Source organism: Leguminivora glycinivorella, chromosome 8, assembly GCF_023078275.1.
Source record: "Leguminivora glycinivorella isolate SPB_JAAS2020 chromosome 8, LegGlyc_1.1, whole genome shotgun sequence".
NCBI classification, from domain to species: domain Eukaryota; kingdom Metazoa; phylum Arthropoda; class Insecta; order Lepidoptera; family Tortricidae; genus Leguminivora; species Leguminivora glycinivorella.
Window position 1 is genome coordinate 1,231,759 of NC_062978.1, and position 17,500 is coordinate 1,249,258.

At 40.9% G+C, this 17,500-nt stretch overlaps 2 protein-coding genes across 2 annotated transcripts in view; one reads left to right on the forward strand and one right to left on the reverse strand.

Annotated features, from left to right (window-relative positions):
* Positions 1–1,671, forward strand: part of LOC125228465 (gamma-tubulin complex component 2 homolog) — an 89,683-nt gene extending 88,012 nt beyond the window's left edge. Inside the window, exon 16 of the mRNA XM_048133024.1 lies at positions 1,132–1,671. Within this exon, the coding sequence (XP_047988981.1) occupies positions 1,132–1,222 (91 nt within the window). The 3' untranslated portion in view covers positions 1,223–1,671. The remainder of the gene's footprint in view (positions 1–1,131) is intronic.
* On the reverse strand, positions 1,254–11,256 carry LOC125228637. Its single transcript, XM_048133292.1, has 3 exons — positions 9,806–11,256; positions 8,003–8,231; positions 1,254–1,310 (listed from the first exon to the last, which is right to left on the reverse strand). The coding sequence occupies exons 1-3, from the start codon at positions 11,254–11,256 to the stop codon at positions 1,254–1,256; spliced, it is 1,737 nt and encodes a 578-aa protein (XP_047989249.1).
* Positions 11,257–17,500: the final 6,244 nt, after the last annotated feature.

Below are 17,500 nucleotides of genomic sequence, written 5' to 3' on the forward strand. Positions count from 1 at the left end.
CGGATAATCTCAGTAACCGTTAGCACTAGAAAGCTGAAATTTGGTACCAATATGTATATTAATCACGCCAACAAAGTGCAAAAATAAAAAATGGAAAAAAATGTTTTATTAGGGTATCCCCCCTACATGTAAAGTGGGGGCTGATATTTTTTTTCATTCCAACCCCAACGTGTGATATATTGTTGGATAGGTATTTAAAAATGAATAAGGGTTTACTAAGATCGTTTTTTGATAATATTAATATTTTCGGAAATAATCGCTCCTAAAGGAAAAAAAAGTGCGTCCCCCCCCCTCTAACTTTTGAACCATATGTTTAAAAAATATGAAAAAAATCACAAAAGTAGAACTTTATAAGGACTTTATAGGAAAATTGTTTTGAACTTGATAGGTTCAGTAGTTTTTGAGAAAAATACGGAAAACTACGGAACCCTACACTGAGCGTGGCCCGACATGCTCTTGGCCGGTTTTTTTGATGTAGGAATGCATTTACGGACTCGCCGTTTATTTCTTCTCCCCAAGAAAGAGGGGAGAAACTTGATCCTATGCACTAAACCCACTCCGGCGTTTCACCCTGTTTTGCCCTTCGTAAAGGCGTACTAGGATCGAGGTCATTTCACCACGGTAAGTATGACTCCAGCTGCGCGGGTACGCATCAGATCTGGTTGACCCCAGAATCAAAAGCGTCGATAAACCGAGTAAAACGAGATAACAAATAGACTAGACACATTTGCGTGAGTAGATGGCGCTAATAGTAATACAATTTTTTTTCGAAACGGAAGCTCTGAATGATGTAACACTGAAGAAATGACAGTCAATGCAACTAGACTACCTACATATTTAATTTTAACAAAAATCATCTATATCCATTCTCTTTAATATGTATAAAGCAATGTCCTGTCACTATCTGTGTGCGTAGCCGAATGCACAAACGCTCACGATAATATCTCTTTCGTATCTATCTATCTCTATCGCTCTTGCGTATTGGCGCGACAGAGCCAGGCTACATTTCTGCGGCGTTTCGCGTCGCAGAAAGGCAGATGTCGCTGGCGAAACGTGCTTTGACACATTAATTGCCTAGAACTTCTCTAACCGTTCCCTAACAAACTAGCGATTTGAATATTATATTTCCAGATTGAACTTCAACACGTACTACGCGAAGCAGCTGGAGAAGTTCTGCAACGACGACAAGGTGCTGGACGAGAAGAAGGCCCCGGCCTCCTAGCAGCGGGCCGTGCGCTCGCACAGCAAGCTCATCACCCCCGTGTGAACAGTTCACCACTCATGTGAACATTGAACACTAGCGACCGATGCTGAACAAAAAAATTACAAGTATTTCACAGTTTTCCAATTTGTTTGTGTTATGCTGGATGAGAAGAAAGCTCATCACGCCAGTGTGATGTGCCACTAATGTGAACAGTAGAACACTAGCGACCGATGCTGAACAATTACTCTTTTTAAAAAGACGGTGACATATTTTGTCGTTAAATTAAAAAAAAATACAACTGCGTTTTCACATTATCCGATCCGATGTCGGATGTAGGATCGAATCCCTTATATTTCAGCCGCTATCTTTGATTTTTAACCCCCGACGCAAAACGACGGGGTGTTATAAGTTTGACGTGTCTGTCTGTGGCTGTGTGGCATCGTAGCTCCCGAACGGATGAACCGATTTAGATTTAGTTTTTTTTTTGTTTGAAAGCTGAGTTAGTCGCGAGAGTTCTTAGCCATGTTCGGTCCACTATGTCGGGGGTTTTTTCAAAATTTTAATTTTGTGGTTAGGTTATTGCCTTTGAAATCCTTCCTACATTCGATATCGGATCGTGAAAACGCACTAAGGGTCTAGTGGGCACTCGGAGCGCTTAGTCGACTCGCGGCGGGGTGTCCCTCGTGCACGCTGTGTAGCGACACTTGGGACACTTGTGTGAGCTTCAGTTGTTTTGACATGCACGCGGCAGCCGCACGCTCCGCCCGCACAACGCCCAATATCTCGCTCTGCCGGCGAATCATGCTTCCAATTTTATCACTTATCCACGTGGATAAAGCATCCGTCACGCTTTGGCAAGTACCTATGTCAGTGTGAGAGTGACAGTTGTCTTATCCGCGTGGATAAGTGATAAAATTGGAAGCATGATAGACCGGCATGTCTTACACTTACTGTGGTTCACTGTACTGTACCATAAACAAATGTAAATACAAATCCGATGGTGAAGAAATACTCCTTTTAAAAAGATAATGACATATTATTTGTGCCATTTTTTACATGCATTTCAGAGATTATTCATTTTCCAATTTTAAATTGATGGGTCTGTTCGAAATATTATAACCCTTTAAAATCTAGTGACTGTATTTATAGTCTTTATTTTGTAGCACTGGTTGCAGCCAGCTCAACCATAAAAGGGTCGTTCTATCTTTTCGTGCCGATTTGGTGTTTGAGCTCGGATCAAGCGTTAAGATGACTCTCATGTACAAGTGGTTATTTTTAAAAGTTGTATTTTAAGTTTTAAACATAAGGCGAGCATGTTGGAAATTTGCTAGCTCTTATAGTTTTTTTTATAAATATAAAAAACATGCGAAATCTTCATTTCCCTCTTACCAAAAATGGCGTACCACGAAGTTCAAAATTACAAAACTCCCATTATTTACAGACAAACCCCAGTTTTCTTTATTGATTATAAGTAAGTATATAACTAATACTATATAAGTGCATATTCAGCTTAGCTAGCGTGCATCTTTGACAGAGAGAACGCACTTTTTAATTTTGTCACGCGCGCAATTTCATTTCCAGTCGAAAAAATTGTCAGACTTGTCCAGTTTGAACGCACCTTTATTTACAAACACCCGTGATCCCCGCGTGTCTCTGCCGCCTCAGCCTGCCACGATTTGTCAATGGGGAAGGACGCACGTTAATGGTTTACCCACAATTTCGATTCTCCTCATCAAAATCCAGTTTCGTCCTGGGTAAGTACTCATTACCATCCGGTTATTATTTTGACATCATGTAGTGAAAGAAATTGCTTGTCAAGTTAATTTATTATCATTTAGGTATGTCTTCATTTGGCTTGCTTGGTGGCCTTGAAGTCCGAGAGACGGCGAAGATATTTGAAATAAACGTTAAAACTTCATTCCGCTCCAATTCATTTCCGTCCATTTCCTTCCAATTTTGGCGTGGAAGGGAATGAATCAGTTTGGAAGGAAATGATAATAATGGGGCTACAGAGGGCCGGACCTGGCTATCCGCGTACCGTTTCAGATGCTACGTCTGTTTCAGGCACTTGAGCCATCCACCACCGTATCGGACCAACGGCTATCGGATCAGATGCGCGTCATTCAGCAGTCAAAGCGGCTGGATGACGCCACACTTGATTGGCTTCGCTAGGTGGCTCTCGCTGCTCGCGCGGACTCCGCTTCTCCTTCTCCGCGGAACTTCTGACTGGCAACGCAATTTCAACAAGCCAAGCGCAAGATCTTGGATCCAACTGGTGTTACTTTCCTGTTGTATAAGTCCGGTAGTAACACGGAAGCAAAAAACTATAGACCCATTACGTGCTTGCCTAATGCCTGCACTATACAAGCTCTTTCCATCTATTTTGAGAGCAAACGTTAACGCGAACATTACCTCTAACAATATTTTGGCTTCCGCTCAAAATGTCTTTGGTAGGGTTGGGTCCCGCGATACTAAAGAGCTCCTATTCTAATCTATACGCCAACAAGTTCAGCGGAACAAAAGGCCATCTCGGCCGCTTGGATTGAATATAAGAAGGCACAGATTCGGTGCCCCACTTATGGCTGAGACGGATATTGAAGCTGTATAAACTTAATGCAGTTTTAATATCCGCCCTGGCCGCATGTAGGTATGAGGCAGTGGACCACAGTCCTTCGTCAGACAGGAGACAGGGATGACCCCCTTGGCCCGCCGGACTTCATAATGAAATATTCCAGGGTGACATTTGAGTCCATAGTGGTTCTGCCAAGCTCTGAATCCTCTCGGCACTCTGCTGAAGGATTCTGGGCTAGGTTGCCAGCTTCAGAGAGAGGGTGAAGTCATTTCTCACCTTCTGTACTTGGAGGATCTCAAACAATTTTCACCGAACACCCAAGATCTGATGGTGCTATTGAAAACCACAGAAGTTTTCAGTACCGCCATCAAAATGGAATTTGGTGTCGATAAGAGTGCGGATATGCATGTATAGCGGGGGAAGGTAGTAAATTCAGAAAATTTACACTTTTCTGAGACAATGTGTCGTTAATATCTATCTCTAAATCAGAAACCTATAAGTACCTACCTTGGTATGCCACAGTCGTTGGGTATTGAGGATAATGACATTAAATGGTCGGTGAAGGAGCGCTTTTTCAGTCGGCTCACAAAAGTCCTTAACAGTATTTTGTCAGGAGGCAACAAAGTGCGCGTCTTTAATGCCTGGTTATACTACTACCTACCTACTCATAATTATACTCTTTTGGCATACTAAAGTGGACCCAGACCGAGCTGGACGCCCTGGTTCGAAGGGTCCGCCTACTGCTCACCACACATCGTATGTTACAGTCATGAGATTGTACATCCCACGGAAGTGCGGAAGTCGAGGCTTCCTAAACGCCAAAAATCTCGACAACCTCGAGGTGTACTACCTCAGGAATTACTTACTTAACAACGAGTGTGGGATGCATCGTGATGTGGTGGCAGTAGACAGAAACCTCACGCCGCTCTCCTTGGCGAAAGAAAACTGGCGCAAACCTGTGGTACTAAGTACTGCGGACCGCAAGGCAGTATGGGAGAGCAAGCCGCTACAAGGGCGGTTCTACAAGGCCCTCACGGGACCAGATGTAGACCTGCTCGCATCATTGAACTAGTTAAGATTCGGGGACCTCTATGGAGAAACCGAAGGTTTTGCCTGTGCAATTGCGGAGGAAGTTATGATGACGAAAAACTACCGGAAATATATCCTGAAGGACGGTACGGTCGACATTTGTCGGGCATGCTGCCGTCCCGGAGAGTCACTCAGGCATATCATCTATCATCTCGGGTTGTTCTCATCTTGCTAACGGTGAGTACTTGTACAGTCATAATCTTGTAGCCAGGATTATTCACCAGCAGTTTGCTCTTCAATACGGTCTTGTGGACCGCGAAGTACCATACTACACTGCCGTCCTTAGTATATAACTGCGCCAGTTATCGAAATCGGTTATGCCACGCTCGCTCTATTGGGATCGATCGATCTGACAGGACTATTGTAGCCAATAAGCCTGACATTGTGGTAATAGATCGACCACAACGCCGGGCCGTGCTCGTTGACATCACCATCCCCCATGATGAGAATCTCGTGAAAGTCGTGAAAGCCGAAGACAAGTCCAGTATGTACCTAAACTTGGCTCACGAAAATTTGGAAAATATCAAACAGTTGATTATTATATTATAAAACAGGTATTAAATCGTTTTATTTTAAGCCTCCATCTTTTAAAATATAATCAATTTCATTTCCATCCTTACGTGGACATTACCTTCCCATGGATTTTCATTTCCATCTACGCCTTCATTGCAATCCTTAATTTTTCTTAGAAAGTAAAACTAGTATAAAGGTGCCTTTCATTAAAACATAGTTACTATGTGTATATACATTCGCAATATCAAAATAACGACCATACCTTTAAAAAAAAAAAGTTATCACAAAAAATGCCAAATCGGCACGAAACGATAGAACGACCCAAAACGTTCCAGGTGTGTAGGTGTGTAAAAAATTATGAACTTATCTATTTGAATATAAACTAAGTATTAAAAACCTTAACCATTTAACAATTAGCTGTAGAATATACTAGATATGACTGTTTACTCGATATTTTATATAAAAACATTACATATAATAGATATAACTGAATCTACTAAATGTAATAATGTCAGCAATAATTTACATGCACATAATTACTGGTAGTTAGTTACAGAAGTACAAATTAACCATATAGAATCTCAACCATTGGAATATTTTTATAGTAACAATAGTTTTTAACGAAAATTAACTAAAATCCTTACGAGATAATAAATTCTCAATTAAACATCGAGTATTTTTGATATTAAATTCAGTATTTTATCATCAGTGGTTAGCGATGATATTAATAACTAAGTCACAAAATTACCTTGCCATTATCTATACTATATAATATTATAAATGGGAAAGTGGGTGTGTCTGTTTGTCCGTTTTTCACGGCAAAACGCAGCGATGAATTGACGTGATTTTTGAAGTGGAGATAGTTGATGGGATGGAGAGTGACATAGGCTACATTTTGGCTCATTCTAACGTGAGCGAAGCCGCGGGCATAAGCTAGTAGTTTATAAAAATAATAAAGGCCATGACATTAGGTTAATGTAAACGTATCTTGTGATGTTCTTCCACGTTTGTGTGTAAAGTTCACCTTTGACGGCCACAGACAAAATATAGTTTAACCCTTTATCATAATCAATATATTAATAGTTATTTGTTTTACAAGGTTAAACAAACTTTGCCACCGAGTGAAACATAAAATTTTTCACCACACCAACACTGACAAACGAACAAAATACTATATTGATTTAAACTAACACGATCTTCACTCATATTATTAAATTAAAACGGGACTTAATCGCGTAAAACTTACGTTTTATATTTAACCCGACGTTTCGGACATGACATTACGTCCGTGGTCACGGGTAGACTGGCTGGGAGTTGTATCAACATCTTCTAGCTGTACGAGTTTTTCGAACTACCCGCACTTGATTGTCATCAGTCACTTTTACGCTAGGGTTGCCACTCTGCCTACATACAACACTCACGACATCCGATGGTATGAGACGGGAAGTTTTCTCACGTTTACACTTGCTAATCACTGGATTCCACGAAGATGAAATCCCTTGCCCTTCATTTTGATTGAAATTACGATGTTTCCTGATTTCAATCGCTTCACGTACTTTCCTGCTATAGTAAAGACGTTCAGTTGAAAGGACTTTGGGATTATGCAGTTCAATCCAGTGGTTCGGTCCTGACTCTAGCAAATGCTCGGCAACCGCAGACTTATTTATTTGTCGTTTTTTGACCGCCGCGATATGTTCTTTGACCCTTTCCGCTATGGTGCGTTTGGTTTCTCCAATATAAGAACTACCACAGCTACAGTCAATCTTATAAACGCCTGGCGTCTGATATGGAATAACATCCTTTGCTGACCTTAGTTGCCCCGCCACCTTCGACAACGGCATGTACACAGTCTGTATCGAATACTTCTTTAGTATGGTACCAACCTTGTCTGTCACTCCCTTGACATAGGGCATAAATGCCGGTCGTCTTGCAACATTCGGATGCTTCTTCGCAGGCTTTCGTCTTGGTTGCCGACAATCCACCCTGTACCCATTCTTTCTAAGAACCTCCTGAATGTGTGACATCTCACTCTCTAAAAATTCAGGGTCACAAAGGTCATGTGCTCTGTTCTTTAGGGAATTAACGACGGACAGTAGGTGACGAGGGTGGTGGTGAGACTGAGCATTGAGGTATCTATCTGTGTGAGTAGGCTTCCTGTAGACAGTGTGCGCCAAGGATCCATCCATCCGACCTATCACTTTTATGTCCAGAAAAGGCAAACTTCGATCTGATTCCAATTCATACGTAAATTTCACCTTCTGATGAATGGAATTGAGATACTGGAGTAATTGCTCAACTTCTTGCTTGCCACCCTTCATGATACAAAAGACATCATCGACATACCGCTTCCATAACTTCACTGCCCATGGTTGCAGGTCTATGTTTGCCTCAAAATGCTCCATCCAGATATTTGCTAAAACCGGCGCCACCGGGCTGCCCATAGCAACTCCGTCAATCTGGAGATAATGCTTTTGTCGATATAAAAAGTAGCTCCCTTCTAGACAGTTTCGCAATAACACCATGACCGACTCCAGTATCTCATTGTCAGCTAGCCTTGTCCTAACTACCTCAAGACATTCCTTAACTGGAACATTGGTGAAAAGCGACTCGACATCAAAACTCACCATTATGTCATCTGGTTCCAGCTTAACATCCTTCAGAATGTCCACAAAGTGACGAGAATCTTTCACAAAGGACGACGTTTTACCCACAAGCGGCTGCAACACCGATGCTACATGCTTTGCCAGGTCGTAAGTAGGTGAGGCGATTTGACTTACGATTGGTCGCAAGGGCACGTTAGCTTTGTGTACCTTCGGCAGCCCATACAATTTCGGCGATTGCACTATTCTAGGCCTGTGTAAACGGTCAAAGACATCATCCTGGAACAACTCCCTGTAGTCCCTAATGACAGCCCTTATCCGGCGCGTAACTCTGGCAGTAGGGTCATATGAAACGGGCTTATACACATTCGTATCATTCAGTAAAAGCCGAATTTTGTCGTCGTAATCTGTCGAGTCCATGACCACCGTGGCGTTCCCTTTATCCGCCTTTAGAACCAGGATATTCTCATTCGCTCTCAGGTTCTTCAGAGCTAAACGTTCTTCCGTAGTCACGTTACTCTTGGGTAATGTCGCCTTCCGCAAAATAACCGCAACATCCTGTCTAAGTACCTCCGCATCCCTAGACGGAACCTTGTTACGTGATATTGCCTCTTCAACACTACAGATCACGGCCTCATATGGAATCCGCTTAGGTGTCATAGCGAAATTCAACCCTTTTTCCAATATACCGACGGTCACTTTTTCTAAAGGAGTGGTTGATAAGTTTATTACCGTGGAGGTGGGATTAGTATTGTTATTTCCACCCGCAGTCTCGTTATTTCCATATCGATACATCAGCTTCTCATACTTCCTATCATGTACCTTAGTACGATAATAATAAATACGGTCCGCTTGTTCGAAGGTTATCCGATCCCACACATTAAAATCACTACACGATAACACTGCACTACACTCGCTATGCAACCCGTATAATTCGCACTGCACTCTATCTAACTCAGCGTAATTGTTCCTTATTTGCTGTTTCAATAGACGGATACTAGCAGCCCTTAGAATGTTTGCAGAAAACGGTATATCCCTACGCGGTTTAAGTCTTACGCACGTAGGCAATAAGTTCGAATCGCGACACTTAATTAAAAATGACAACGATGTTGTTACACGCACTCGTTTTTTCCGCAACCATCCTAGACGTTTGAGTTTTATTGCTATCTCCGGCCCGTACCGGTTTACAATATATTGATTTAAACTAACACGATCTTCACTCATATTATTAAATTAAAACGGGACTTAATCGCGTAAAACTTACGTTTTATATTTAACCCGACGTTTCGGACATGACATTACGTCCGTGGTCACGGGTAGACTGGCTGGGAGTTGTATCAACATCTTCTAGCTGTACGAGTTTTTCGAACTACCCGCACTTGATTGTCATCAGTCACTTTTACGCTAGGGTTGCCACTCTGCCTACATACAACACTCACGACATCCGATGGTATGAGACGGGAAGTTTTCTCACGTTTACACTTGCTAATCACTGGATTCCACGAAGATGAAATCCCTTGCCCTTCATTTTGATTGAAATTACGATGTTTCCTGATTTCAATCGCTTCACGTACTTTCCTGCTATAGTAAAGACGTTCAGTTGAAAGGACTTTGGGATTATGCAGTTCAATCCAGTGGTTCGGTCCTGACTCTAGCAAATGCTCGGCAACCGCAGACTTATTTATTTGTCGTTTTTTGACCGCCGCGATATGTTCTTTGACCCTTTCCGCTATGGTGCGTTTGGTTTCTCCAATATAAGAACTACCACAGCTACAGTCAATCTTATAAACGCCTGGCGTCTGATATGGAATAACATCCTTTGCTGACCTTAGTTGCCCCGCCACCCTCGACAACGGCATGTACACAGTCTGTATCGAATACTTCTTTAGTATGGTACCAACCTTGTCTGTCACTCCCTTGACATAGGGCATAAATGCCGGTCGTCTTGCAACATTCGGATGCTTCTTCGCAGGCTTTCGTCTTGGTTGCCGACAATCCACCCTGTACCCATTCTTCCTAAGAACCTCCTGAATGTGTGACATCTCACTCTCTAAAAATTCAGGGTCACAAAGGTCATGTGCTCTGTTCTTTAGGGAATTAACGACGGACAGTAGGTGACGAGGGTGGTGGTGAGACTGAGCATTGAGGTATCTATCTGTGTGAGTAGGCTTCCTGTAGACAGTGTGCGCCAAGGATCCATCCATCCGACCTATCACTTTTATGTCCAGAAAAGGCAAACTTCGATCTGATTCCAATTCATACGTAAATTTCACCTTCTGATGAATGGAATTGAGATACTGGAGTAATTGCTCAACTTCTTGCTTGCCACCCTTCATGATACAAAAGACATCATCGACATACCGCTTCCATAACTTCACTGCCCATGGTTGCAGGTCTATGTTTGCCTCAAAATGCTCCATCCAGATATTTGCTAAAACCGGCGCCACCGGGCTGCCCATAGCAACTCCGTCAATCTGGAGATAATGCTTTTGTCGATATAAAAAGTAGCTCCCTTCTAGACAGTTTCGCAATAACACCATGACCGACTCCAGTATCTCATTGTCAGCTAGCCTTGTCCTAACTACCTCAAGACATTCCTTAACTGGAACATTGGTGAAAAGCGACTCGACATCAAAACTCACCATTATGTCATCTGGTTCCAGCTTAACATCCTTCAGAATGTCCACAAAGTGACGAGAATCTTTCACAAAGGACGACGTTTTACCCACAAGCGGCTGCAACACCGATGCTACATGCTTTGCCAGGTCGTAAGTAGGTGAGGCGATTTGACTTACGATTGGTCGCAAGGGCACGTTAGCTTTGTGTACCTTCGGCAGCCCATACAATTTCGGCGATTGCACTATTCTAGGCCTGTGTAAACGGTCAAAGACATCATCCTGGAACAACTCCCTGTAGTCCCTAATGACAGCCCTTATCCGGCGCGTAACTCTGGCAGTAGGGTCATATGAAACGGGCTTATACACATTCGTATCATTCAGTAAAAGCCGAATTTTGTCGTCGTAATCTGTCGAGTCCATGACCACCGTGGCGTTCCCTTTATCCGCCTTTAGAACCAGGATATTCTCATTCGCTCTCAGGTTCTTCAGAGCTAAACGTTCTTCCGTAGTCACGTTACTCTTGGGTAATGTCGCCTTCCGCAAAATAACCGCAACATCCTGTCTAAGTACCTCCGCATCCCTAGACGGAACCTTGTTACGTGATATTGCCTCTTCAACACTACAGATCACGGCCTCATATGGAATCCGCTTAGGTGTCATAGCGAAATTCAACCCTTTTTCCAATATACCGACGGTCACTTTTTCTAAAGGAGTGGTTGATAAGTTTATTACCGTGGAGGTGGGATTAGTATTGTTATTTCCACCCGCAGTCTCGTTATTTCCATATCGATACATCAGCTTCTCATACTTCCTATCATGTACCTTAGTACGATAATAATAAATACGGTCCGCTTGTTCGAAGGTTATCCGATCCCACACATTAAAATCACTACACGATAACACTGCACTACACTCGCTATGCAACCCGTATAATTCGCACTGCACTCTATCTAACTCAGCGTAATTGTTCCTTATTTGCTGTTTCAATAGACGGATACTAGCAGCCCTTAGAATGTTTGCAGAAAACGGTATATCCCTACGCGGTTTAAGTCTTACGCACGTAGGCAATAAGTTCGAATCGCGACACTTAATTAAAAATGACAACGATGTTGTTACACGCACTCGTTTTTTCCGCAACCATCCTAGACGTTTGAGTTTTATTGCTATCTCCGGCCCGTACCGGTTTACAATATATTGATTTAAACTAACACGATCTTCACTCATATTATTAAATTAAAACGGGACTTAATCGCGTAAAACTTACGTTTTATATTTAACCCGACGTTTCGGACATGACATTACGTCCGTGGTCACGGGTAGACTGGCTGGGAGTTGTATCAACATCTTCTAGCTGTACGAGTTTTTCGAACTACCCGCACTTGATTGTCATCAGTCACTTTTACGCTAGGGTTGCCACTCTGCCTACATACAACACTCACGACATCCGATGGTATGAGACGGGAAGTTTTCTCACGTTTACACTTGCTAATCACTGGATTCCACGAAGATGAAATCCCTTGCCCTTCATTTTGATTGAAATTACGATGTTTCCTGATTTCAATCGCTTCACGTACTTTCCTGCTATAGTAAAGACGTTCAGTTGAAAGGACTTTGGGATTATGCAGTTCAATCCAGTGGTTCGGTCCTGACTCTAGCAAATGCTCGGCAACCGCAGACTTATTTATTTGTCGTTTTTTTTGACCGCCGCGATATGTTCTTTGACCCTTTCCGCTATGGTGCGTTTGGTTTCTCCAATATAAGAACTACCACAGCTACAGTCAATCTTATAAACGCCTGGCGTCTGATATGGAATAACATCCTTTGCTGACCTTAGTTGCCCCGCCACCTTCGACAACGGCATGTACACAGTCTGTATCGAATACTTCTTTAGTATGGTACCAACCTTGTCTGTCACTCCCTTGACATAGGGCATAAATGCCGGTCGTCTTGCAACATTCGGATGCTTCTTCGCAGGCTTTCGTCTTGGTTGCCGACAATCCACCCTGTACCCATTCTTTCTAAGAACCTCCTGAATGTGTGACATCTCACTCTCTAAAAATTCAGGGTCACAAAGGTCATGTGCTCTGTTCTTTAGGGAACCGTTTTTTTGACAGTCGAATAGTAAAAATTGTACCGAGTTGTTTAGCTTACTCCTGTTTGGTGACCGTATGTGCCATTTGTTCTGTTGTTTGTTACGCTGTAGTTACTAGTTCAAGTCAAGTGTTGTAATATTTGTGTAAAATTGCTGAATTTATATTAGTACATAGTAGTCGTTTCTAGTTCGTATGTTATGATACTCTGTCAAGACATTTTTCACTAGAATAAAGTGGTAAATTTAAAAATTGTATGCACAAATGTTTATCGTCAATAAAACATCAAATTAAATCCAAATCCATCAATATATTCAATATTTATGATTCAAAATCATCATTTACCTATAGGTAAATTTACCAACCAGCTTAAGACATCAAGTTAAAATTTGTATGAAATTACTTTGCACTCTTGTGGATAAAATGCAATTTTGCTATCTGTTTTGGAATAGCAAAGTACGCCTTTACCAGTCGGTGTGGTGAAAATCCTTTTTTTTTATTGAATGTGCGTTTTTTTGACAGTCGAATAGTAAAAATTGTACCGAGTTGTTTAGCTTACTCCTGTTTGGTGACCGTATGTGCCATTTGTTACGCTGTAGTTACTAGTTCAAGTCAAGTGTTGTAATATTTGTGTAAAATTGCTGAATTTATATTAGTACATAGTAGTCGTTTCTAGTTCGTATGTTATGATACTCTGTCAAGGCATTTTTCACTAGAATAAAGTGGTAAATTTAAAAATTGTATGCACAAATGTTTATCGTCCCATAGAAAATTTGAGTTTCTTGGCGTTTGACCGGCTATACGCAAGGGGAGCATAGACCTGTAACATATTTAGATAAGTCTAATAACATCGCCAGGGGCCCATTTCGCGAATGATATTAGACTAATATGTACGACCGGTCTGGCTCAGTCGGTAGTGACCCTGCCTGCTAAGCCGCGGTCCTGGGTTCGAATCCCGGTAAGGGCATTTGTTTGTGTGATGAGCACAGATATTTGTTCCTGAGTCATGGATGTTTTCTATGTATATAAGTATGTATTTCTCTATTTAAGTATGTATATCGTCGCTTAGCACCCATAGTACAAGCTTTGCTTAGTTTGGGGCTAAGTTGATCTGTGTAAGGTGTCCCCAATATTTATATTTATATTTATTTATTAGTCCACGAACTGTCAAATCGTATGGGTTGCCATGACAACACACTAATATTATTAGACTAATAACTTTCGAGAAGTGGGCCCCAGATGTGTCATGGGACTTCTGTCCTTGATTCGTTAGCTTAGTGGCGGGGCGACTTATCGCTTTCGCCTGACATAATTTCCAGGCCGATATGAATTGAAGATGACGGTTTCTTATTTGTTAAAAGTGAAATCAACTATATGGTTGTATCCTTTGTAATTAAAAATGTATGTTTGTTCTATTTTATTGACTTATTTTTGTAATATTGTCAACAATGTTTCTGTTGACCGTTGTGACTTTCATTTTCTTTTCACCAATGTCCACTTTTTTCACAAATGTGTAAAAAACTGAACGTTCGTGCGCCATGTAAATGAGCTTTGTTTTATTCTTGAATATTGTAAACCATAATGTACATACACATTGGGATTTTAATAAACCAAACTAATACCTTTAAATATATTTTTTTTTCACCTGTGGAAAACCATACTAATATTATAAATTGGAAAGTGTGTGTGTGACTGTGTGTTTGTTTGTCCGTCTTTCACGGCAAAACGGAGCGACGAATTGATGTGATTTTTAAAGTGGAGATAGTTAAAGGGATGGAGAGTGACATAGGTTACATTTTGTCTCTATAACGCGAGCGAAGCTGCGGGCAAAAGTTAGTGACAAATAAAACTACAATAGGACCTTGATATTATTCTATTTTCATATATAACAGACTTTTAAATACAATTTACCTCGTGTAACATTCAAATTGTCGATAAAGCAAATCACACTTTTCTAGATAACAATAAATACAGTGGAATACTCGCTACACTACGTTTAGGTAAACAAATAAATTACGAATCGTGTAGACATGACACCGAATGACTCGGCCGTGGCGGCACGGCGCGCAACTATCACTTCACAGTACGAGGAACTTATTTTAAAGAATATTTCTAACTCTTCGAGCAACAGCAAAGACGACTCTTCGCACTATTTTCCCCTCTGACGAAACAGTCATATCCAAATGCAGGTATCAAGGTGTACAAAATTAGTCTGCGGCGTGTGTCAATTTCTACATAAATAAATTTTTAACAAGCGGACTTGAATTATTGTCAATGTGACAATAATTCAAGTTTTGATATAAAAGGAAAAAATAGAAAAGTGACGCTTCCGGCGGGAATCGAACCCGCATCAACCGCAGTTGGCCTGATTAGATGGCCGATCTTAAACAATTAAGCTACGGAAGCCACGCCGAACTCTCGCGAATTTTAAGGGGTGGCGAATAGCGACATCTACCGACAGACAATCCCATAATGTAATTTCTACATATTGTGTCGTTATTAGTCATTACGAGTAGGGCGACTCGTTTTCTCCCACAAAAATGGCAACACGATATCTACTTTTAAATATTGACCCCCCTTTTGTAGCCACTGTTACTCGAAGAGATAACTCCTCCATATAACTTATGTTAAAAAAAAAAGTCTCATAACTAAACTAACCCTGTATGCAAAACAAGTTCAACAGTCATTCTAAACCACAAACGGTAAACATACAAGCGGACACGACTGGTATCAAAGAGTTCACGCACTATAGCAAAAAATCATCGAAAATTCATCAACGACAGCCGGCGCCACGCAGCGAGGCAACGTCTGCCTCGGTCGAGGCAGTGCGCGTGTTGTCCGCCGCGGCGCCTGCACGCGCGCTTGCTGCGCGGGGACATGAGGCAGAGGACACTGAAAGCTTATGACAGATGGCGCCACCTTAACCTTTCGAAACCCATACGTCAAATATGAACACTCAATTTTGAATTATCCCAAAATTAGTAAGGTTAAATTGAAATGACAATTTTTAAGCAGGCTCATGGCAGAATGCTAGCGATCCCTAGACAGCATTACCACATCGTTAAAAAAAAAGGAGCCGGCGAGTCTTGAAACGTTAAGACAACTTTGGCACAGATAAAGAATAAGACTGATTTTTACTTTATTTGTAGGTTTATGTTTAATAGCCATAAGCCATAACACAATACCGGACCATGCCAATGTCATTTCATAAGTAAGAGCGAAAATATATAATTTTTCTCTCTCAATATGGAGTAACGTTTAACCAGTGCGGGGCTAGTAAACCTAGTGGCGCCGCCTGGCGGGGTAAAACGTCAGTGTGCTTCCTCATTGCCTAGCAACATGCCTCGCTCTGTGTGGACGCGGCTAAGCCCTAAGAATAAAAATATCATACACGCCTAAAATACGAGTACATTCAGTACAATAATATCACTGTTTACAATAACAATGAGTAAATCTATTCACTTGGTGTTTACTTAACGTGTAAGCTTTAGATCAAAGTATGGTAACTGACAGAGCGATTTGTGCAAATTAACTATCAATTATGGTAAAGACAGCTAATCATAGCATAGTAAAATAATTTGAAATGTATTATAATTCATATTATGATATACCAGAGATATCTAAACTGTTTATATATGTGTTTTAGCCTTACACGGGCGATAAATAAGAAATAGACAGACATATAAAAGAAGTGCTTTTGTTTTACTCTTATTTTTTTAATTATTGAAAAAAATCTCAGAAGTAATGTACTTTTCATCACACCCGCACTTTAAATGTGCTATTGCGCGCAGGCGGAGCGTGAGTTATAGAAAAATCGTTCTCCCAAGGGAATAATGAAATTTCTTGTACCGTACTTTACTTTTTTACATCTATTTACATATTGTTTACATTGCGAGTGTGATGAAAAACATTGTGTGTAACTCGGGGAGTATGAATATTACAAACTCGAGTCTTTAAATCGCTCCGGCAAGCCGTCGCGATTTAACTTACTCTCGTTAGTAATATTCAACTTCCTCCCCTTGTTGCACAATGTACTATTATTGTTCCGATAACAGTCAATGACAACTGTCAACGAGCGATTAACGCGAGTGTGTTTGCATTACATTGCAGGCCGAATATTTTTTAATGGTAAAATTTAATTTTAAGCAAAAAAATATGTAGTTACATTTCTTATGAACTATACAAACAACCGTTAAGAGATTTGCCCGTAGTAGCTTTACACATTGTATGGATTAATTACCAGTTTTAAGTACAATAATTGGTTCACTACAAGGAAATTAAGGACCCAGTGGGTTACGACGTGAATGGGACTAAACTCGAATTTTATTGGCACTTTACATCTTAGAACTTCTATAACAGACGAGTATAAAATATTCACCCAATTTTTACGTAAAAATATCCGAAATACAGGCACGTAACAAACAATCAACAATCAGAAACATTTGTTCAACAAAGAAAATTAGATTAGCACAGTGCCATATTCAATAAGTGCACAAAAATACTAGTCAGGCCAAAATAAGTTGGCTACGATTTTTCAAGTCATAATTTCATCAAAGTACGGTCAAGTGTAAAAATATGGGTGCGAACAACTTATCAAAAATATGTCCCATAGCACTTTATGTCGGCGGAATAAGGTCTCGGTACATATTTTTGAGCGGATAAAATCGATACGTATTTTTGCACTTGACTGTACAGCCTGGCAAGAGTAGAAAACAATAGAGGCGCCACCATCAATGTAAATCGTTTGTATGAGGCAACTAATGAGTCAATTTTGTATGAGAAAAGTAGTGTTGCTATGATTATGAAAATTAGTT

Coding starts and splice junctions, on each gene's coding strand:
- LOC125228637 (XM_048133292.1), bottom strand. CDS start 11,256: ATGACACCTAAGCGGATTCCATATGAGGCCGTGATCTGTAGTGTTGAA. Junction 8,232..9,805: donor AGGGTGGCGGGGCAACTAAG/GTCAGCAAAGGA, acceptor CCGTTTACACAG/GCCTAGAATAGTGCAATCGC. Junction 1,311..8,002: donor TGGAACCAGATGACATAATG/GTGAGTTTTGAT, acceptor TTTTTTGTTCAG/CATCGGTCGCTAGTGTTCAA.